The sequence below is a fragment of the Nuphar pumila genome, chromosome 8 (assembly GCF_984573655.1).
Source record: "Nuphar pumila chromosome 8, dmNupPumi1.hap1.1, whole genome shotgun sequence".
In the NCBI taxonomy this organism is placed as follows: Eukaryota; Viridiplantae; Streptophyta; class Magnoliopsida; order Nymphaeales; family Nymphaeaceae; genus Nuphar; species Nuphar pumila.
In genome coordinates, this window is record NC_143256.1 from 5,855,060 (window position 1) to 5,878,744 (window position 23,685).

The 23,685-nt window shown below is 37.0% G+C and overlaps 1 protein-coding gene across 1 annotated transcript in view; it reads left to right on the top strand.

Annotated features, from left to right (window-relative positions):
• The window catches only part of LOC149829499 (CBL-interacting protein kinase 24-like), a 43,160-nt gene extending 20,281 nt beyond the window's left edge, over positions 1-22,879 (top strand). The window contains exons 10-16 of the mRNA XM_090015983.1: positions 1,935-2,024; positions 6,290-6,412; positions 6,633-6,752; positions 7,925-8,041; positions 21,750-21,806; positions 22,239-22,313; positions 22,522-22,879. Coding sequence (XP_089872109.1) covers positions 1,935-2,024; positions 6,290-6,412; positions 6,633-6,752; positions 7,925-8,041; positions 21,750-21,806; positions 22,239-22,313; positions 22,522-22,620 — 681 coding nt within the window. The 3' untranslated portion in view covers positions 22,621-22,879. The remainder of the gene's footprint in view (positions 1-1,934; positions 2,025-6,289; positions 6,413-6,632; positions 6,753-7,924; positions 8,042-21,749; positions 21,807-22,238; positions 22,314-22,521) is intronic.
• Positions 22,880-23,685: the final 806 nt, after the last annotated feature.

The following is a 23,685-nucleotide window of genomic DNA, read 5'->3' on the forward strand; positions in this document are numbered from 1 at the left end:
ACCATATTCTTATTTGTACACTTGTGTAGCCTGTTGTTGGCATTGTATTTGTGCACTCTTGTTTCATTACAATCATTGCTTGCTTTGGTGGAGTCTCCAACATAAATCACCTTCTTTAACTTTGGGCAAACTGACTTTAGGTGTCTCGACTCCTTGCAAAAGTGACAAATAAATTTTCTAAAACCTCTATTGTTTTGTTTTTCAAAATGTGGAGGTCTATATGTCTTGGTAGTGACACCAGGTTTGACGGTTGCAAGAACAGTGTCACTAACTTTGTCCTCATTCAATCTTGTTTCCTCCATGCTTAATTTGGCAAGAGTTTCATGGAGAGAAGGAATTTGGGATTTATGGAGCAACATCATTCTTACCCCTTCAAATTCGGGCCTTAGACCATTGAGGAGCATAAAGAATTGTATCCTCTTTAGTTGCTCTTGTCTAAGGCGTCGATCCTCAATGGTCTCCCACTTGAGCTCCAAGACAACAAGTTTCCTTCATAGAAGGTCCACCTCGTTGTAGTAGTCTTAGATGGATTTGTCACCTTGCTTCAAGGACATCATCTTCTTATGAAAGTTCCACAAATAAGTCATGTCTTTCATAGTATACATGTTCTTCAAGCATTCCCATGCTTCCTTGGCTGCTTTGAATTGGGCCACACTATCAAGGATGGAAGCATCTACGCTACTCTCATCCATGCAAGGATTTTTGCATTGTCTATCCGCCACTCGATGTGTCTTCTTTCAAATTCAAGAGTGGCGATGGTCTTTTCATCATCTTCAAGGAACCTAAGTTCCCATCCACAATCTTTGTGAATGAAAGTTGAAGTGTTGGACAATCTCCACCACCTTTGGATAATATGTGATTCTCCATAGTAAAAGCCCAAATATGATAGTTGGATCCATTCAATTTGATGGGCATGACCAACACGAGATTTCTTCTCCATGATGAGAGAGAGAGAGAGAGAGAGAGAGAGAGAGAGAGAGAGAGAGAGAGAGAGAGAGAGAGAGAGAGAGAGAGAGTTGATGAAGATTTGAAGCTTCAACGTTCTCCAAGAAGCTCGATCATCATGAAGGTCCACCAATAGAATCAAGAACCTATTGGCTCTGATACTATGTAATGAAACTAAGGAAAGAAGTGCACACACACAAATCCACTATGGGATAATGCACATAAGCCACTAAGGCTAGAACAAGCACTCAAGAGCACACACAAGCCACTAATGGGCTTAACATTTAATATAAAAAATATAATTTTATTAATCGACAATGCCCAAGGGAAGCATAATTGAACAAGGGGGTTAACCCCCATATATATACAAAATGGAGAAAACTAGCCGTTGGGCTAGTTCCAATGGCTAGCGTCTAGTCCAGAATGACAGAAATACCCCTTATAAAAGGGGTAAAATACAAAACAGTAAATAAAAAACACAAAAATATATGATATATCGTAAAATACATTCTAAAGTACATTCTAAAGTACATATAAAAATACATATTCATGTGAATATATATATATATATATATATATATATATATATATATATATATATATATATATATATATATATATATATATATATATATAACAGAGATTATCAACAATGGATGAAAACCAGGTATTTAAGATTTAATCCTCCACCAACAGAAATGAACGCAAGGATCTTTGAGAACCTTGAATCTCAAATCCTTGAGAACGAGGTTCCTTTGCATATCCAGATTGTTTCTCTTCCTTTACATATGAGAGAGAGCGAGAGAGAATGTCTGGAAACCAGGTATTTAAGATTTGATCCTTCACCAATGGAAATGAACCTAAGGATCTTTGAGAGCCTTGAATCTCAAATCCTTGAGAATGAGGTTTTTTTGCATATGAAGATTGTTTCTCTTCCTTGCGTGGTTGTATGTGTGTGTGTAACAATTTTCTGTTTGGTTCTTCTGCAGATCAATGCAGCAGTGTTTTCCTGTCCTTCATGGTTTTCCTCTGGAGCAACATCACTGATACAGAAAATTCTGGATCCAGATCCTGTTTCGGTGAGTATTTGGTAAACTACTTTATTTTGTTATTGCCAACTTTTTAATAGTGTTCTGTTTCTCTTTTCTTAGTTCTTAGATGAGATGACATCTTTCATTTATCTTCAGTCATTGAAATTAACAAAATTATGCTTCTTGCTAAGATGATTTGTTAGTGGATACATTTTATTCCCTATAATTGGACTTTTAACCTATGACTCTAGCGATTGTGCATTAGACATAAAAGGGCATGAGAAACAAGTTTCCTTTGTAAGTTCTAGTGACTGTTTAGAATATTGAAAGGTTTTGGGATATGATCTATAGTCAATACACACTGATGCTGGGATAAAGTTTATGCATATTACTTCATGTGAAGTGATGATTCAAACTTTCTTTTTAGCCATTTTATGTTAGGAAATAGTTGCTAATAGTCTCTCCCATAGTTGGAAGATTTTTGCTTAGTAGGTAATTTCGTTGGTATAAAGTATGGGCGTTTTGTTGGTCAGTGCAGTCCATTTGGGCTGGATGCAGAAGGTGGAAAACTAATAAGGAGCATTTCTTATTGGATGATGTTGAAAACCATGCTTTTGGTGTTTTGTGGGGTAACCAAGGAAAACCCTGTCATGTGTACTATTTGAGTGACACAAAACTGTGTCTATTGTCTGGTGAAAAATTAGTTAGAGTCTAGACAGTAGTGACCTATGTCACAGGGATTCGGCTAGCATGGTGCCGCACCCGCGTCGACGCGACTCGATGCGGGTGCGTGTGCGGGTGCGGCACCGGGTGCGGTCAACCCTATCCTGGGTGCGTTGACCGCACCCAGGATCATTTAGGTCCATTCTTGTTTTGGATTTTTTTTTTTTTTAAAATTTGCCCAAATGGGCTGCGGATTTTTTTTTTAAAAAAGTAATGGTCAGCTGCTGACAGCAGCTGTCTGTCAGCTGCTGACAGCAGCAGCAGCTGTCAGAACAGCTGACCCCCTTTATATATATATATTTACATTTTTGCCCCTGCCGCACCCCCGCACCCGGGTTTTTTGGAAGTGCCGAATCCCCGCACCCGCACCCGCACCCATGTGACATAGGTAGTGACCTAGCCAGTGGGTAGCAAAAAAAAACATTTTTTGGGGTTCTCTAAATGGATATTCTGCTTTCCAACTCCAACACTCAGAAAAGGACATTTGTTTTCTTTTCAAGTTGTTTTCCGGCTGTCAGGTGGTAAAAAATAACCAGATATTTGTTTGTGTTTGCTGTATTTTTTTATTGTTTCCACTTGGTAGAAAATATTGCAATAACATCTTTTTTGGAAAAATTGATAAGAATGTGAAAATATCATGATGTTTTTAAAAAATCTTCATAACATAGTGGTGTTAATATCACAATATTTTCAAAAAATTCTTATAATTTTTCTGATTCCTTGTTTCTGTATAATTTAAAAACCTTCTAACTGTGTATTTATATTTTTATAAGAAAAATATAACTAAAACTTTCTATTTCTTATATTTTTATTATTTTTTACATTTTTTATTTTTTAAAATATCTGGATCTTCTTGAGAAAAACCACTTCTGAAACCTCCAAAGAAAATCCCTTGCCAAGAAATATCTGAGACAGATACTAGTGACTATGGTATTCCATCTGTTTTCTAGCCACCCAATGGCTGAAAATGATCAAGAGGTGCCATTTGGCATGAAGAACACCCTCTGACCATCTTCCAGCCATTGGTTGGTAAAAATCATGACCAGAAAGGAAAAAACTATGATAACCCAGTTTCATGGGGTTTTGTCATCCAAACACCTAAAAAATCCAGGTTTTGGTAATAAACGTGGGTTTACCAAAGTTTGGATTTTACAAAACCTATAAGTTTTGGTGTGTGTCAGTCAAATGTTCCCTAGGTGGTTGTCGTCATAAATCTTGTATATTGCATACCGAGAATATATGATACAAGCAAAGCAGCATGTGATGCAAATTGACTTTGAGTTTATGAAGTTCTTTTCTCCTTCACTATGAGTTTGAAAATTTTGGAAACTATCTTTCCCCCATTTCTCAATGTCATTTATGCGGATAAGTCCATGATTTCTTACGCGTTCTCAATGTAAAACTGGGTTTGGGCCAGGGTTATCGGAAGCGTCCATAGAAATGGGGAAACGTGCTTCCTCGAAATACATTTCAGAAGCGCGAAATGCGATGCTTACAAAACGTTAGGGGAAGCACCCTTTTTAAATGAGAAGTGTGCTTCCCAATTTGGGGGCAGCGAGCTTCTCTTTTGATGGAAACACGATTTTCAACTCCGGGAATCATGTTTCCTTGTATTTTGAGGCTCGAACAATTTTTTCTGTTACAAATTATTTTTGCCAAAAAAAAGCTTATGTTTGGAAGGGCAAAATTGTCCTTCGTGGAAAATTTTGTTAAAAGGCAAGGGGAGGGAAACAGGGAGGGTTTTTTGAGTTTTTAGGATTTGTGAGTGGTCTCTCGTTCTCTGGCGATTCCGACGATCTCCGACTCTATCTACCATAGGGATCAGTTACACCCTCTCTCTCTCTCTCTGGGTGCTGTTTTTTTCTTGGGTGCATTTGAAATTTTCTTGGGTGTTTTTTTTTTCTGTTTTCTTGTAGTGGGTGCATTTGAAATTTGAATCTCTTTATCAATGCAGTTCCAATTTTGCTATGTGATTGTGCATTTTGCTTGGATTTGTGGTTAATGTACTTGAAATTTTCAATGTTAAATTTTGTTTTGCTGCTATTTCTTGGTCCTGTGCTACATGAACTGCATGCCTTTTTGTGTTTCACAAATCAAATAGCTGGATTTCCTATGATGGTGGGTACCGATTATGTATTAGAATGAGTTTAATTGTTCTGATGCTTAAATTTTTTTCCTTGTGTTGGTTCTTAGGATATGTTATAACATACCATGGAGAAATTTTTCTGAAACACGAATTTTGTTGCCACTGAAATTTTTCTGAAACATGAATTTTGTTGTTATTCATTCTTAGAAGCATTTATTTGTGCAAATTGTAAAAGTCTGCAAGATTTATTTATGCAAATTGTATAGGCTGCAAAATGTGTTCTTGACTCATTGCTATGTGTTTTACACGATTTTGAAACGTAAATTTTTCTTGATGTATTAATTATTAAATTCTTGCAACTGGATGCATTTGTTAAATGGTTGCACTTGCATATATGATTCAATTTTGAGATTAATAGATCATCTTTAATGTTATCTATTCATGTTTTATTTTGTCAATGATAACATAAATTTTATATTCTGGTAAGTTAGGAAAAGTATAATTACATTTTCGCTTCTTGTACAATCCCTATTCGTTTTCACTCAAATCTTAGGCTGCTTCCCTCTTCGTTTTTCCTTCAAATCTTGGTTCGCTTCCAGTTCAATTCCTAAGTTGTTTCCGATTTGTTTCTCTTCTCGCTTCCGAGGTGATTCTCGGTTAAGGTGGTGAACTTTGAGGCAAAACCATTTTTTTTGGGTAGCTAAGAGAGTTCCACTACATATTGGCAAATGGTTTGGAAAGTGTGACTTGATGGTGGTGCCGTTGGATGACTTCAACCTAGCCCACCCTTCGCCCCTCCTTCGGTTAACCCACAAGAAAGATAGAAAGACTAATAGTTAAAGTTGGTATTAATACAAAGGCAGAACAAGCTAGAAAATAAATCCGATCTGTAGGCTAGCATTTGGAACACATTGATTCCGCTCATTCCCATCCTTCGCTTCACGGTGGAACCACCACTAGAAGAAAAAGAAAAAGCAGTATTTTGCGGACCATCACTGAAAAAAAAATTGAGTGGTAGGCATCAAGGTAAGGGACCGAGATTATATACTTCTGGAGAAGCTAAATCGAAGGGGTTGGTTGAAGGGTAGGGATAGCGTGATTGGCCGATTGGTTGGAAGGTAAGGATAGCATGATTGACCGGTTGCGAAATTGCATTGTCTTGGAGAGTGAATAGCTTATGGAAGTCTCGGCTTTTCCAAGCGAAGATGGCACTAGGTAAAAGAAATATCATAATAAGATGAGGTTTTGTATCTACTTCCCCTGGACAGAGAGGAGGGCTTTCCGAGACCAATCTGACCGAAAAAGGCGGAATCCAAACAGAAACTCTTTTCATCATGCACATTATCTGAAAAAATACTACAGTCCATAGGTCTTTTCTTTTTTGCATCTAACTTGGTTTTACCATTCTCCCTCTCTCTCTCCTAATATATTGTTTCTCGCACTATATTTGCTTTATATTTTGTTTCTGGCTCTGTATATGTTGAATAAGTTTAAAATTTTGCAGCGAATTCGGATTGAAGAGATTAGGAATCATGGATGGTTTCAAAAAAATTATGTTGCTGTCAGATATCGTGAGGACGAAAATGTTAATTTGGATGATGTTCAGGCTGTTTTTGATGACTTTGAGGTCAGTCTCTCATCATTACATGTTGCTTCAAGTTATCTTTGTCAAAAATTATTTAATCCTGAGCTTTTTTCCTGCAAGTATTCTTCACATCTTAATGCATATTTTGCATCTTGTTCAATTTGTCAGCTAATTGTTAGAAGTGTCAATTATTTCATATTTAATAAGCATCTGCTTATTAGATTATTTGAATATTCTTATTTAAAGTGATGGAATCATGCAGGATCAATACGTACGTGAACAAAGAGGAGGTGATGACATGGGTCCTCTGATAATGAATGCTTTTGAAATGATTACCCTATCACAGGGCCTGAATCTTGCAGCATTATTTGATCGAAGACAGGTAAAAGGAAAACCACCACGTTTCACTTTTGCTTTTTCTTTAGTTTATCCATTCTAGTTGTTTGTTTTGCATTATAAAGAAGTCTGAATTGCCTTGATTATATTTCCTTAGTAAAAGTTCAATATTTGGTCTTGTTGCCTTCGAGTGATCAGTCCTGTTTGATTTTATTTTAATTTATTTACTTGAGTCAAAAGAACAATGTCCTAATTTATGATGTCACACAGTTGCATGACATCATTATTAGTGCCACAAGTAACCACCAAGGAATTCAACTTCTGTAAAGGAAATTACTGACATAAAGTTCACTGCATTTTTGGCATTTAAAATATGTTTCCCTAATGATTGTTCCTTTAGGTATACTGAGTAGAATTACCAATTCATATTGTAATAATGAATCAAGTGGAAACAAAAAACCAAATTATTGAGGATGAAAATGACATTCTTAAAAATAAAAGGACCTTTAGACATAGGGAGATAAATTCAACCATCGTCTGTGGTGGGATGATGTATCCCCTCACCTATAATAAGTGACCTCTTTTTTATATGGGAAAAGGGATGAGCATGCTTGGTGATATGGTTGGGCAATGCATTGTTTAGGTACCAGGACTTTTCTCCAGATGCAGCAACCGTCACCAACTTTGCATTGAGAACTTTGGTACACTAGATTTTATTCAGCAAAACCTGATTGTTTTGAATTACAACTCAGCAAGCTGAACTATAGGAAATTTATCAAAATTCCTCCACCCTTCTCTCCTAAAATTACTTATAATTCTGAACATTTCCCAACAGAGTTTATTTTTGTCTTCCTGTTGCCTTCTTGATATTGTACTGGTGCAGTTACTAGTGAACGTGTGAAACATGTGCTCTTAGAATGAGTGAAGGTAAAATATGGAAAAGTCTTTCTTTGAAAATGACCTCGCTTTTGGAATGAAGAAATTTGTAGTCTTTGGTGATATGAATATACCTTTATTTTTTTTTGAATCACATAATTAAGTTCTGTCATTATGAATTGCTTCTCCCTTGGTTGGAATTTCCAAGAATTGAAGTGTTTTTTCTTATTCTGTTGTTTCATTTAATATTTAGTGGGGCTGTGTGTGAAAGATCTATCTTTTTTATGTGAAAGAAGTGGTTTATTTTCGATTTCCTATATTTTAACATGATCTTTTTGGCAGGATTATGTGAAACGCCAAACTCGATTTGTTTCTCGTAAACCTGCCAAAGTTATTATATCGACTTTAGAAACTGTTGGCGAATCTATGGGCCTAAAAGTTCGTTCTCGTAATTACAAGGTAATGTTTTGACACTCATAACATGCTCAAGTATTTTAGTACAAGACAGTAATCTCACTCTTGCCAAATATTTTGCCACTTTGTAATATGTGATGCTATCCACATTGGAGTTACTGTATACAGAAACCAAACTTTGATCTCAACAAGTATCTTATACGCAAATATGTGGGCATCTTAGTAGTCACTTTCTGTCTCAATATGAACGGAAGGAGATAGCATTATTTTGGAAGGGTGAAAATGTTTATTTCATTTAGGGCTGCACACAAGCCGGGTTCGAGATGAGTTTGGGCTGGCTCGGCTTGGCTTGTCAAATAAATTTGGATGTTCAAGCTCGGCTCGAGCTCAAGCTGAGCTTGAGCACTCTTTGTCCGTAACCGGCTCGGTTTGGCTCAAGCTGAACAACTTTTTGATTTTTTTTTTAAAAGAATAAGAGATGGGTGGGATTTGAACTAACCCACCACCCTTGTAAAGGCCAAACGCCTTAACCATTAGGATAACAATACTTTTGTTGTTCTTTTCATTAACAGAATATACACATATATGAAAACTGATGCCCTATATAAATACTTATACCGAGCATAATAGAGATAACCGAGCTCGATTGCTTGTTCAAGCTTGGCTCGTTTATATGAACCGAATTTCAGCCCTTGCTCAAGCTTGACTCATTCATTTTCTCGGACAAGTTCAAGTGGAGCTTAAATGGAACGAGCCTGAGCTAGTTCAGCTCATTGTGCAGCCCTAATTGCGTTTTCTTAGTTTCCATCAATTTTGTCAAAATAGCAAGTTATCTTATTATTGCATATGGTTCATATTCCATTCCATAGGGTTTTCTGTTCATATTGACACTTGGGCTCTGTTTAGGAGCCCACCATCGGACGATGTCGGCGAGGAGGTGGGGATTCGACAACTACCAAAATTGTTTAAGAGGAAGTTGTTATAGGAATCGTGGTAACTGTGAAAATGTCTTCAAAGAGATTATATGCACGAGAACACTAAGTTCTCAATGTGTGAAGTGTGCACAAAGGCACAAAAAGAACACTTGGAACAAGTGTGCACAAAGGCACAATACATGCAATAAATCACAAATGCACAAAGGCATACAAATAATATAGGATCCTTATTAAAGAGAAGAGTGCTTTTGCTAAAAGCTTGGAGAATACAATGGGGTTGAACCCCTATTTATAATACAAGAGATGGAGGCCTTGGAGGGGCTCCATATAGACGTTGGAGCCCCTCCAACGGTCACAATTGTGACCGTTGGAGGGGCCCAACGTCTATTATGTGCCCCCCCCCCTAATGGATAAAGAAAAAGAAATTTAAAAGAAAAATAAAAAGAAAAAATAATTACAACATATTCATAAGGAGAATATGCACAAAATGGAAATGACCAATTTACCCTTATCGGGTATTACAAAGGTATATATATATATATATTTATATATAGTCTTTATATTTTAACATCCCCTTCAAACTTACGGTGTGATGACCGAAAGTTTGCCAAGAAGAAAATTGAATCTAGGAGAACAAAGCGCCTTAGTGAAAAAAATCCGCCAGTTGGTATTTTGATGTCACATAAGGTAGATCAATGACATTCTTTAGATATTATTCTCTAACATAGTGGCAGTCTATCTCGATATGCTTCATGCACTCATGAAATGTGTGATTCTTTGCAATATATATTGCACTTTTGTTGTCACATCATAACTTTGTAGGTCCTTGAACACGAACTCCCATATCTTTCAATCACTGCCAAATCTAAATAATTTCCATGGTTGTAGTTTCCATGCCTCGGTACTCAGCTTTCGTAGAAGACAAACACCTTTTGTTGTTTCTTGCATCTTCAAGAAACCAAAGATTCACTTAAAAAAATACAAAAAAACAGTGGTGGAGTGACAGTTATTTGGATCACCTCCCCAGTCAGAGTCAGTATAATCTATCAAATTTAATTCAGAAAATAAAGATAGAAATACCCCCTTATTTATGGACCCCTTCACATATCTGATAATTCGAAGAATGACACTCATATGAACTGATGTAAGGGCATCTTGAAATTGGCTTGCAACATGCACTGCATGAGAGATATCTAGCCTGGTAATGTTAACATACATTAATGATCCAACAAGTTGCCTGTAATGAGTAGGATCTTCTAAAAGAATCCCATCATCAATCTTCATCTTTGTCCCTACAATTTCAGAGGTTTCACAAATTTTGTCATCTGTAATGCCTGACTTGTCAATGATCTCGCAAGCAAGTTTAGTTTGAGATAAAAAGTAACCCCTGTGAGAATAGGCAACTTCAATGCCTAAAAAATATGTCAAAACGTAAGTTCGACAGTTTGAATTTTTCTGTTAGAGTAGACTTGATACTCTTGATTCCTATTCATCATCTCCTATGATCAACATATCATCAATATATAATAACAAAATCACAATACCTTTTAGATTTCTTGACAAACAAAGCTCTGTCAGTGTAATATGAAACAAATCCATTTTCTACCATTATATTGGTAAATCGATCATACCAAGCCTTGGAAGCTTGTTTCAAACCATAGAGGGCTTTTCGTAGGCGAAGAGATTTACCTTTAGGCACATCTATTCTCAGAGGAGCATCCATATTAACCTATTTACGTAAATCTTCATTTAAGAAAGCATTTTTAACATTCATTTGATATATGTTCCATTTTTTAATCAATGAAATTGTAATTAGGTACCTAACAATAACCATTCGCGCAACTGGAGCAAAAGTTTCATCGTAGTCTATCTCATATTCTTGATTATATCCCTTGGCAACTAGACGAGCTTTATATCTTTCAAGAGACCCGTCACTTTTAGTTTTGACTTTGAAAACACACTTACATCCTATTATTTTCTTTCCTTTAAGCAAATCTTGATATTCCCAAGTTTTGGCTTTCCTAAGAGCTCTAAGTTCTTTATCCATTGCATCCCTCCACTTTATCATTTTCTTGGCTTCTTTAAAACTTCTAGGTTCTACATATGAATGGATAGCACTAAGACATGCTCTATATTTAGGTGAGAAGGATTCATAAGAAATAAATCTAGAAGGGTTTCTTCTAGTTCTATCGGTTCTACGAAGATTATTTATTGAGGAAGGTTTACTAGATTCACTATATTTTTCAATTGCCCTTCTAAAATTGTTTCTATCCTTAAGTGTATAAGTGATGGGGTCACTAGATGTTCTTTCTTCTATAGGATGATCAATAGATTGATAAGAAGAGTTGTTATTGTCAGGAATCATCTAAATGTGTTCACAAGCAAGAAAACTCAGAGAGGAGAGAGATAGGGCTGTAACTGATCACATATTCCCTTAATGAATAGTGAGGGAGACATGATATGATTCTATTTAATATAAAGTAATAACCCTAATACATGATTTACAAGAATACCCTTATATATCACATGTATTTACAAAGGTGTCCAATATTACATGCTGGACAAATTACATAATGGGTTGGATCCAGATCCAAACCCATATATGAAATATCGTACTCTAATAGCCCCCCTCAAGTTGTGCATGGTTTTGGACCATGGACAACTTGTTCTTCAAGAACCAGAATCTGCACTTTGTGAGCACTTTAGTAAACAAATCGGCCACCTGATCTTCTGTTTGAACATAATGGGACTCAATCTCTTTTTCCTCAATCTTTTGCCTAATGAAATGTTGGTCAATCTCAATGTGCTTGGTCTTGCTGTGATGAATAAGATTAAGAGATATCTGAATAGCACTCTGGTTATCACAAAGGAGAAGACAACTAGCAATCGGCTCTCGTAACTCCATCAACAAATGTCTAATCCATGTGACCTCTACTGTAGCAACAACCATCGACCTGTATTCAGCTTCTATACTAGACCTAGCCACTGCCTTCTGCTTTTTGCTACTCCAGGAAATAAGATTAGCACCAAGAAAAACATTATAGCCTGAAACTGACTTTCTATCATCAGGATCTCCGGCCCAGTCTGCATCTGAGTAAACAATGATGTCATAAGCAGGCTTTATGGGTCTTTTTTTTGGTATACAAAAGTCCATCTCCAACAGTACTCTTTAAGTATCTTAGTATCCTTTTTACGGCATCCATGTGTCCAGCCAACCCTTGGCTCATGCATAAATTGAGAAACTTGATTGACTGAATATGTGATATCTGGCCTGATAAAGGTGAGGTATTGAAGCATCCCTACTAGACTTTGGTATTTGGTGGGATCATGATACAATTCACCATCTTGTGTGCTCAATTTCTGATTAAGTACACTAGGAGTAGCGAGGGGTTTGCAATCCTTCATTCCACCGTTCTCTAATAGATCCAAGGTGTATTTGTGCTGAGTCAAAGCGAGCTTATCTCCTTGTCCTATCAACCTCTACTCCAAGGAAAAATCAAAGGTCTCCAAGATCCTTTATCTTGAATCTCTGACTCAAAAGATCTTTAGTCTCTTGAATATGGTGCTCACTATTTCCTGTAATAATTATATCATCAATATATATCAGTAAGAAAGTAGTAAGCCCCGTATCTCGAAGGATAAAAAGAGAATGATCCAATTGCGATCGTTGGAAGCCATGTCTTTGAATCTCTAAGGAAAAACTTTCAAACCAAGATCGAGATGCTTGCTTCAGACCATAGAGTGCTCTCTTTAATTTGTAGACATACTCCTTAGGATCCCTTTCTGTATACCCTGGTGGTTGTTCCATGTATACCTCTTCCTTCAAGTCTCTATGGAGAAAAGCATTCTTCACATCTAACTGGCTTATTCTCCAACCATAATCTACAACCAATGAGATGACAATACGAATCATGCCTATTTTCACAACTGGACTAAAAGTTTCATCATAATCCTGTCCAAACTCCTGTGTGAATCCCTTTGCTACAAGGCGGGCTTTGTAGCGCTCAACACTCCCATCCGGTTTATATTTGATCTTGTAGACCCATCGCGACCCAACAACATTCTTATCTGAAGGTCGAGGAATAACGGTCCATGTTTGGCATTGATACAAAGCCTCCATCTCTTCATTCATGGCCTGAACCCATTTTTGGGAATTAATAGCTTGATGAAAATGCTTAGGCTCACTCTCCTTCTCAATACACGACAAGAATAACTGAAAATCCATAGTGAAATTCTCATAATTAACCCACCTTTCAATAGGATGTCAAACTCTTTCTGATCGTCTGACAGGAGGTGCCACTGTAGCACAAACAAGATAATTTGTGTCATTGAGAGAAGGGGAGTGAGGAACTTCTTGTTCATTATCATCGGCAGGTGAAGAGAAGTTCCTCTCTCTTCTCGTATAAACTTGTCCAGCAAACTTATTTATTTATGGAGGCTCTAGGATCTCTACTGCAAGTTCCTGCACTCCTCTATTTTCTTCTTGAGATGACATCCCTTGAACATAGGTGGAAGATCAACTATTGCTTATTTCAGAAAATAGCCCTGCATTAAGCCATGGATAATAGAAAGACGTATTCATATTAGTCTGGGCAGAAACAACCTTTTCATCTCCAAAATCATTTTCATCAAAAACTATATTTCTAGAGATCTTTATTCGCCTGCTGACAGGATCATAACACCTGTATCCTTTATGATGATCTGCGTACCCAACAAATCTGCTTTTGGATGCCTTAGCCTGAAACTTATTACGCAGAGAAGAGTCAATATGAACATGGCATATACAACCAAAAGTCTTCAGTTCATCATAATTAGGGTGCTTGCCAAACAAAACGAAATAAGGTGATTTATTGTCCAAAATGTTCATGGGCAGACGGTTGATAATGTGGACGACAGAATGAAATGCCTCTGTCCATAGCCTCATTGAAAGATTACTTTCGTGCATCATGCTCATAGCACTTTCAATGATATGGCGATGTTTCCGTTCTGCAACTCCATTTTGTTGAGGCGTATGCAAGCAAGATACTCTACGATAATTCCAGTATCTTGACGGTAATTAACAAAGTCCCGAAAAGAATATTCTCTTCTACCATCACATTGGAAATGTAGGATATTGCAGGATAAATGAGTTTTAATGAAAACATGGAAGCGACGGAAAATGGAAAAGACTTCAGATTTATTTTTCATGAAGTATATCCAAGTAAAGCGAGAGAAATTATCGATGAAAATAACATAATACCTACTGCCAGAATTAAAAGATTCAGGGGCTGACCCCTACACATCAGAACAAACAATTTCAAAAGGCCTTGAAACTCTTTTATTTATTGAATGGAAAGGAAGTACATGACTTTTACACAGTTGATAGCTCGAACACATTTTATTATCTGACTTAGAATTCAGGCTAGACTCAGGAATAAGACCATCAGACACAAGTCTTTCAACGAATACTTGACTACAATGACCAAGACGTGAATGCCAAGTATTAGGCTTATTACATTTATTTAAAGACTCCAAACTAAATACACAAACACTTTTCGATGAAACAGACTGAGGAGACAACTTCAAGGCAGTAGAAGGATCTTCCTGGAAGACATACATGTTTCTGCGCCGTTCTCCTCTAGCGAATGTCTTCTTTGTTTGTAGATCCTTGACATAAACAAAAGACAGAGTAAATTCAACAGAGGAATTGGTATGATCAACAAGCTTGGAGACTGAAACAATATTTTTCTTAATATTTGGGGCATGGAGGACATTTGAAAGATGAAGGAAAGAATTAGACAAAGGGACAAAAACATTTTCAATATTTGCAATAGAATGGTGTGATCCATCTCTAGTGACAATGCTATTTTTTCCAAAATAGGGAGTTAAGGTAGAAAACTTACCAGCATTACCTGTGACATGAGTAGCTGCTCCTGATTCAATGTACCACACTCCTTTCTCATCTCGCTTCAAATTAAGTTCAGACAACGTGGCCAATAGAAGCTCCTTCACATCTCCCCAAGTTTCGATAAATTCTCCTTTCGTCCTGATAAACTCTCTCCCTTTTGAAACTTTCCTTTATTCTGTGGATTGTGCCATCAGTTGGCTTTGATGTGCCCTCACTTATTACATAAGTAACATGTAGGTACATTTTTTGTATTGAAGTTTAATGCAACATTCGGGGTAGGCAACAATCCACGTCCACCTTGAATACCTCGCCCACGTCCTCTGCCACCACCAAAATTACCATCTCCACGTCCCTGACCAAAAGAGACTCCAATAGCAAGAACTTGCTCACCAGTCTCATGTGACATGCCCTTCAAAGTCATCTCATATTGGAGCAGTTTAGTCTGCAAATCCTCAAAGGACGATAAGTCTGGTAGACACAACAATGAAGTTGAAAGCACATGAAATTCTGGCCCCAATCCATTCAAGGTCTGCCTAACTTTGTCTTTATTTGCCACCTCATATCCTACGATTGCTAGTTGATCACTAATGTTCTTGACCTAGTTCAAGTACTCCATTATAGACATGGATCCTTTAGTAATAAGTTGAAATTCGCGCTGAAGAAATGAAATCCGGGCCTCTGATATCCGAGAATAGGTCTTCACCAACTTGTCCCATAGTTCTTTTGCTGAACATTCATCTGGAATTCCCACCAACACCTCTTGAGAGAGAGTAGAGGTGATAAAAGCGACTGCAGCTTGATCACGTTTCATCCAAGCCTCATATTTAGGATTTGGTACTTGTTGTATAGAGGCAGCCCCATTCCTGTCCTTAGTTTATTGTATGACAGATTCTAGGGGAGCTGAAATTGATTCATTCAGGTGTCCATAATGACCTTAACTCTTAATGAATGGAAGAATTTATTTTTTCCAAGTCAAGAAATTTGAATTGGTAAGTTTTTCAGAAATGAGTTGACCAAAAAAATTAGATGAAAGAACTGATTGGGAAGGGGAATCCATGACCAGATAGAAAACCAATATCTGCGTGTGCATTTTTTTTAAAGACTACGAGTCTGATCCGAACACTGCACACAACAGACAATAATATGACAGAAGTGTGTGGACAGATCTGCAAGTCTGCACACACAGATGGGACAAAAACTTATCCAGGTAGTGACACTGATTAACAAAGAATGAGGAGAATGCTAATAAGACGGTACTTGAGAAAAATACATTTGAACACTAAATTTAAATGTATCAGATGTTATGTAAGAAGAAAATCAATATGAGAAAGATATATCAATGAGACGTTAGATCTAAATGTGTGAGACGTCAGATCTGAAAATATCAGACGTCATATAAGGAATAAATTCTGATCAGACGTTATACGTCTGATAAAGAAAACAACCTTTCCTTTTCTTGAGAACTACCCAGATCTGTGCCACATCTGTTCACACAGATCTGCTGTTACAAAGATAAAGAAGACACACTTTCCTTTTCTTGAAAACTACCCAGACCTGTGCCAGATCTGTTCACACAGATATACTGTTGCAGAGATAAAGAAGACAAACTTTCCTTTTCTTGAAAACTACCCAGATCTGTTCACACAGATCTGCTGTTACAGACATAAAGAAGAGAAAGAGACGCAGAAATGAAACAGCCTTAAGAAAAGAATGACAGAAAGTATAGAGGAGAAAGAAGACTTAGAAAAGATGGAAAGGACCTTTCGAGACACACCTTCTGGAGAAGATCTCAACCCTAGGGTCAGATGTGCTTTGATACCATGTCAGGAATCATCTAAATGTGTTCACAAGCAAGAAAACTCAGAGAGGAGAGAGATAGGGCTGTAACTGATCACATATTCCCTTAATGAATAGTGAGGGAGACGTGATCTGATACTATTCAATATAAAGTAATAACCCTAATACATGATTTACAAGAATACCCTTATATATCACATGTGTTTACAAAGGTGTCCAATATTACACGCTGGACAGATTACACAATGGGTTGGATCCAGATCCAAACCCATATATGAAATATCGTACTCTGATAGTTATTTTCATCTATATTTTCGTTATCACCAAAATCATTATATAAGAGTTCATCATCGCTAGAAATATCATCATCTCTAGATAATAACTTAAACAAAAAAGAGTAATCCATATTCTCTTTATGAGATTCACATTCTTCAAAACTACTAACATTTTCTAAAAAAGTTACATTCCTAGAAACATATAATTTATCATTCTTAACATCATAGCATCTAATGAGTTTCAGAATATCTAAGAAATGCAAAAGGAATAACTTTTGGTGAGAGTGTCATTTTTATAAGTAAGAACAAAACATTTGCATTCAAAGATTCTTAACCTATTGTAATCAGGTTTCTTTTGATGTAGAATTTCAAAAGGAGAAATTTTATTTAGATTTTTTGAAGGAAGACGATTTATGAGATAAACGAATGCAAGGGCCTCGACCCAAAATCTTTTAGGAAGTTTTGAAAAATAAGCAAAGTTCTAGTTGTTTCAATAATATGTTTATGTTTCCTTTCGGCTAGACCATTTTGTTGAGGTGTTTTGTGACAAGATCTTTGATGAACAATTCCATGATTTTCAAGATAATTTTAAAATCATTTGAAAGATATTCTCCTCCGAAATCGGTTCTAAGAATCTTTAAGTTACTATTAAATTGATTTTTAATCATCATATAATATGTCTTAAACAATGCAAAGACCTCATGTTTATGCTTAAGAAAATATATCTAACAAAACCTAGAATAATCATCAACAAAAATAACATAATAAGCAAATCCTCCTTTAGATACAACGGGTGCCGGTCTTCATACATCCGAATGCACAATTTCAAAAGGTTTGGTTGTAAACATAGTTCTTTGTCTAAAAGGTAAGCTTCTCATTTTTTCAAGAATGCAATCATTACAAGTGAAATCATCTTTACATAGATCTTTAACAAAATGTAAATAAGAAAGCTTGACAATATTGGGATGCCCAAGTCGCTTATACCAAACATTTATATCTTTATGTTGGGCAATGTTACAAAAAGAGTGTTTTGAAATTTGGAGAAATTTCATGTAGTAAAGATCTTCTTTCCTAGAGCCTTCTCCAATCAACTTTCTGGACTGACGATCCTGTATCCAACATTTATTTGATGAGAATTTGATAGCACACCCATGGTCTGATAGTTGAGAGACCGAAAAAAATTTAAATTTAACTTAGGTATAAATCTAATTTTAAGAATAGACAAATTTTGACTTTCAAACTTTTCAAATCCTTCAATTTCAAGAGAAGCATACAAAAGAAAATGATGAATTTTTTGTGTATTCGGAAAGAGCAAAAACATTTGGAGTCGTATGAAAGGAGACACCCGAATCTAAAAGCCAAGAAATCTTACCGGTAGGAGAGAAGGTTGACATGATGGCCCTAGATATAGTTCCCTTAAGCAGAGGTTGAAGAGCTTCCATGATTTGATTTAGTGATAGAGATCTATTGTTGGTTGTGGATGGTCCTTCCTCTTTATTTGGTTGAAATGTTGTGGACATGGCCACCATTTTCTTCAATTTTGGACAAACCGGTTTAATGTGACCCGATTCTTTGCAAAAATGATAAATAATCTTACTATAGTCTCTTCCTTGGTACCTTCTATTTTGGCCTCCATCTTCTTTTGCTCCTTGATTTTGAAACTTTTTAAAATGCGGGGGCTTATATGTCTTCAAGTTATTCCTCGGTCTAAGGCACGGCATATGCTCTTTCATTTTCATCTTTGTTTGGAGGCATAGCAAGAACACTTGGATTTGTTTTACTCGTACCCAATCGAGTTTCTTCTCTACTTAGTTTAGTGAGAACATCTTCAAGAGGTGGAGAAGTGAAAGAGGATAAGAGAGATCTTATTTGTTCGAATTTGGGTCTAAGCCCGTTTAAAAAGTTAAAAAACCGATCTTCTTCCAATTGTTTGTGTCGAAGCTCAATGGCTTCCCCACTTCATTTATGTTTAAGCATATCAAGCTCATCCCAAATGGATGATAATTCGGTGAAATATTCTCTAATGGTCAATTCGCTTTGTTGAAGGGTCAAAGCCCTTTTTTGGAGATAGTGCTTGTGAGATAAATCTCTTGAGGTATATATCCTCTCAAGATATTCCCAAACTTGAGACACTTTTTTGAATTTCAAAATATTTGCATTGATTCTAGTCTCAACGGAAGAGAAGATCCATGAGAGAATTTTATAATTTTTCATCTCCCATTCTTTGTGCTTTTTGCTATATTCTTCAAATGCTTTCGTCCTTTCATCTCCATCAAGAACTTTTATTTTCTCCTTTTCTATTATAGTGATTTTTGGTTCGGGCTCCGGGATCGTACCTTGGATGTAACCCCAAAGAACCTTTCCCTTGATGTGAGCCTCCATATTGCTGACCCAAACATGATAGTTTGACCCATTGAGTTTGAAACCAAGGGAAAAGTAGGAATCTTTTTTCGCCATTGAGAAGCTTATGAGAGAAAAGACAAGACTTCAAGAGTAGAGACACTTACCACAATGGGTCTTTTTAAGCTCACTTGATGTGGTGTGTCACACTAAAAGTGGATTACAAGAGCTTTCCACGCCAAAATGCACGAGTGAAGTATGAGCACGCTTTTTGAGGCAACCACCGGAATAAGGTAGTACACAAGCAATTCTTTTAGAGATCAAGCTCTGATACCATGTGAAAATGTCTTCAACGAGATTATATGCACAAGAACACTAAGTTCTCAATGTATGAAGTGTGCACAAAGGTACAAGAAGAACACTTGGAACAAGTGTGCACAAATGCACAATACATACAATAAATCACAAATGCACAAAGGCATGAAAATAATATAGGATCTTTATTAAAGAGAAGAGAGCTTTTGCTAAAAACTTGGAGAATACAATGGGGTTGAACCCCTATTTATAATACAAGAGATGGAGGCCTTGGAGGGGCTCCATATAGACGTTGGAGCCCCTCCAACGGTCACAATTGTGACTGTTGGAGGGGCCCAACGTCTATTATGTGGGCCCTCTAATGGATAAAGAAAAAGAAATTTAAAAGGAAAATAAAAAGACAAAAAGAAAAATAATTACAACATATTCATAAGGAGAATATGTGCAAAATGGAAATGACCAATTTACCCTTATCGGGTATTGCAAACGTACATATATATATATATATTTATAGTCTTTATATTTTAACAGTAACTGGCATGGCATTACATCATCAAAACCCACCCGTTTCCGCAAACCAATTGTTTTAATGAGGTGGTGGTAATTACCAACTTTCATGCCAACTGCTACTCCGGCTGCCTCCACAATTACCTTACGACATAGCTAGCAATGGCTACACAAGCTGTTTTGACTTTACAAGTATGTCACCCGAACAACCTAATGTAGGAAATGACAATTATGTTGCCAGATAACTGAGATCACTCTCAAACATGCAAGTGGAATTACCAATTCCATAAAGTCCAACTGTTGTCTTTACAAATTCATGGATTCCATATTTCTTACCCCCAGCTACCCTCTCCCAAACAGAGTCTTATAATGGTCTGAGTTAACTTCAGTATAACTTGAGGGAACTAGCAAAAGGTGATCTTGTGCTTGCACTTTACTAGGGTTACTAAAATGCACATTATGAAAATGCAGATCATGCATTTTCTTACAGCGTCAAGGGTCTCAGGTTATGCATGGTCATAATTTTTAGCCACAATGCACATCGTGCCACTATAAGACATAAAAGAATTTCAAAGTGACACGAAAATTGTGATCCCTAAGAAAATTTTCTTGCATAACTATTCCCTAAAATTACTATTGAAAACAAAGTATCCACTTAAGCTATCTCTTTTGTAATTTGTTGGGTGCCTTGACAACAATTGGTCAGAATTTTCTTGAAAAATAAAGTTTTAGAAGGTATAAGGATTCTTATAAATGTATTTCATTATAATTCAAAGATTCCTCTTCAAGCTGAAAGTCTTTGAAATTTCGTAACTTATGGTGAGACACTTATCTGTTAGTAGAGTTTGATAACGATGTTTATGCTTTCTCCATGGTAAAGTACTTGCCTTTACTGCGACTTCTGTTAGACTAGTTTCTTGATATAATGGAGTATGCTTTTATAGGCTTCAATGTGCTGCAAAAATAGGACAATTAAAGAGATTGTACATGAAAGCAGTATGAAGACTATGCGTGGTGGCTTTTTTTGGTTGATATGGGATCCTAATAGCCTCTTTAACTTGTGGAATTCCATTTTGCAATTTAAGGCATCTTTTCACATCTCCAGACATGAGGCTTTCCTCTGTGTATACTGCATTACCTGATGATGGAATCTTTGTTATTTTGTCCATTAAAATTGCTGACTGCACAAAAATTCAGTTTGTGGTGAGCCTTTCTTGTGACAAAGGATGCATTTGAAATCTTCACCATTTAGCATTTGATAATCGTGGCTACGTTTGTTGTTAGGGCCGTGAGTCCTTGAAGATGAGATAACACAATCTTCCAAGTGATTCCCAAACTTCATTATGCAAACCACCAAAAGAGAAAAAATGTGGCTTTTGATGTGTTTTTAGTGACACCTAAGCAATTCAAAGCTTCTCTACTGGACAAGCGACCTTTTTCTTGTTTACTAACTTGATATTTAATCTTGGTTGCATGGGTAGGTTCACAGTTTGGCGTATGTATTACTTTATAGAAGAACTTAGGGAACCAGGGTGAATTTTATATAATTGTGGTATCACAAATCTGTAATTATGTTCTAAGTGTAGGCACCTTGTACACTTTATTGTTCATTGGATGTCTGTAAGACTTCTGTTAGCTTTACCATTACCATTTGGCATTGCGGTCCATCTACTGAAAAAGTCTATCATGATTTGCAGATGAGACTAGAAGGAATTTCTACAAATAAAGCTGGACAATTTGCCATTGCACTGGAGGTATTTTTCCTTTGTAATCTTGCATTAAGTCGACAGTTGGTGATTTGCACAATCCTATGAAGTTTCAGGAAGGCTCTAGACTGTAGAAACAAATAAAAAACACTATGAAAACCAGCTTTAGCAAGTGTGCTGGATAACAAGGGAATACAGTGCACGTTTAATATCTTAAAGCTCAAGGAACTGACCACCTATCCTGTTTCACTCTACTGATAATGGAACATTTCATCAAAGTGGTCAATTCCTCTGTCTTCAGATACATCTGTATCCTTGTGCCGTAGCAGACCACTGATTAACATCTTTCTCCTGGCAAATGTTCGACACATCAGATAGCAAAACCATAGGCTGGCCTAAACAGCCTTCGACTCACCTATTTATTATGGATTATGCATCTATTGAAAATACCAGCTATTGAAGTGCTTCACTTTTTTACAGGTCTTTGAAGTCGCTCCTTCACTTTTCATGGTGGATGTTCGAAAGGCAGCAGGTGACACACTTGAATATCACAAGGTCAGTTACACTATCCGACATTTGAGGGCCATGCATTGCATGACAATTTTGATGTAAAAACAAGGAAAAAGAGCATGGATACCATTTTCTTTCTGAATCAGTTTCCAGTATCTAATAGTAAAGTGTATAGAATGCTAATTTTTTAAAAGCCCACGCTTTGGCAATTAGCTCGGTGGTAACCTCAGCTTTGCTAAATTCTATTCTGCAGTTATATAAGCAATTCTGCAGCAAGCTTGAGCATATTATATGGAGACCATCAGAGACAACAGCTAAATCTAACCGACATGATAGGGTTATAAACTGCTAGTTTTCTGTCCAACTGTTCCGTGAAGGATCAGTCAGCATCCGGATGGGATTTGTGCCTCACTCGACTTATAAGCTGCCGGTCATGAGAAGTTGGATGTGGCAGGTGTAGGTTGCACTGAATAAATGTATTTCCCCCCCAACCGTTTGTAATTAATCTTGGGGTCATCCGTGTGGCTTGTATCTGCTTTCTTTGTATCGTATGCGGAAAGATGTACAGGCCATCTCGAACAATTTCATTTTGTAGAAATGCATAGCTTCATTCAAATATGCAGTCTCTCTCTGGAAATCTCATAGAGTTTGTTGTCCAATTTTTTTTTTTTTGTTTTAATATTCAGCACTCAGAACTTGAGACCTGGTCGCGATGATCTTAGTCTGCTGTACCTATGATTGCCGTGCCGCCAACCTGCAAATCTGTGGCCATCAGAGTTGTCTCACTTTCAGGCGCGAGCACACACAAATTTTGTTGTGTATATTCACCAGCTATGGTGACATAAGAGATCCAAATGAAGCTGATCCGGATCTATTTGGATCGGGTCATTTGGTCATCAAGTGACACAGTGGGTGGGGAATTCCATCCTTTTGGAGGCGTGGTTAGGTGATCGGGCCCAAGTGGTTTACAAAGTACTCGGTCCACCCTTTTCCTATGAAGAGGTCTTTTCTTATAGAAGAGATGAACTCTTTCCTAAGAGGAGTGAAACAAACATATCCATATCCATGGGGAATATGTGGTGGGGACTCACAAAATACATGCATAAACGCATATTTCCTATAAAAAAATGAGTTCACATCTCTTCCCATGGAAATGCGCCTTCCCTTTCAAGGGCCCCTTGGGTGGGGGTGCAACAAATGTTCCTTGAGGCAATGCCCAACTAGGGACCTAAGGGCGTGTCTGGATTCTGAATGGAAACCAAGAGGGACTGTCCAGGGAAATGATCCTTGTTACCAACTATCCTGGTGGTAATGTAACAGCCATCCCAAGAGTGGGAAGCTCCATTCCATGGATGATGAAAACCGAGGGACCTGTATTAACCTTCCCTTTTTAGCCTTTTGAAACCTTTGTGGAACT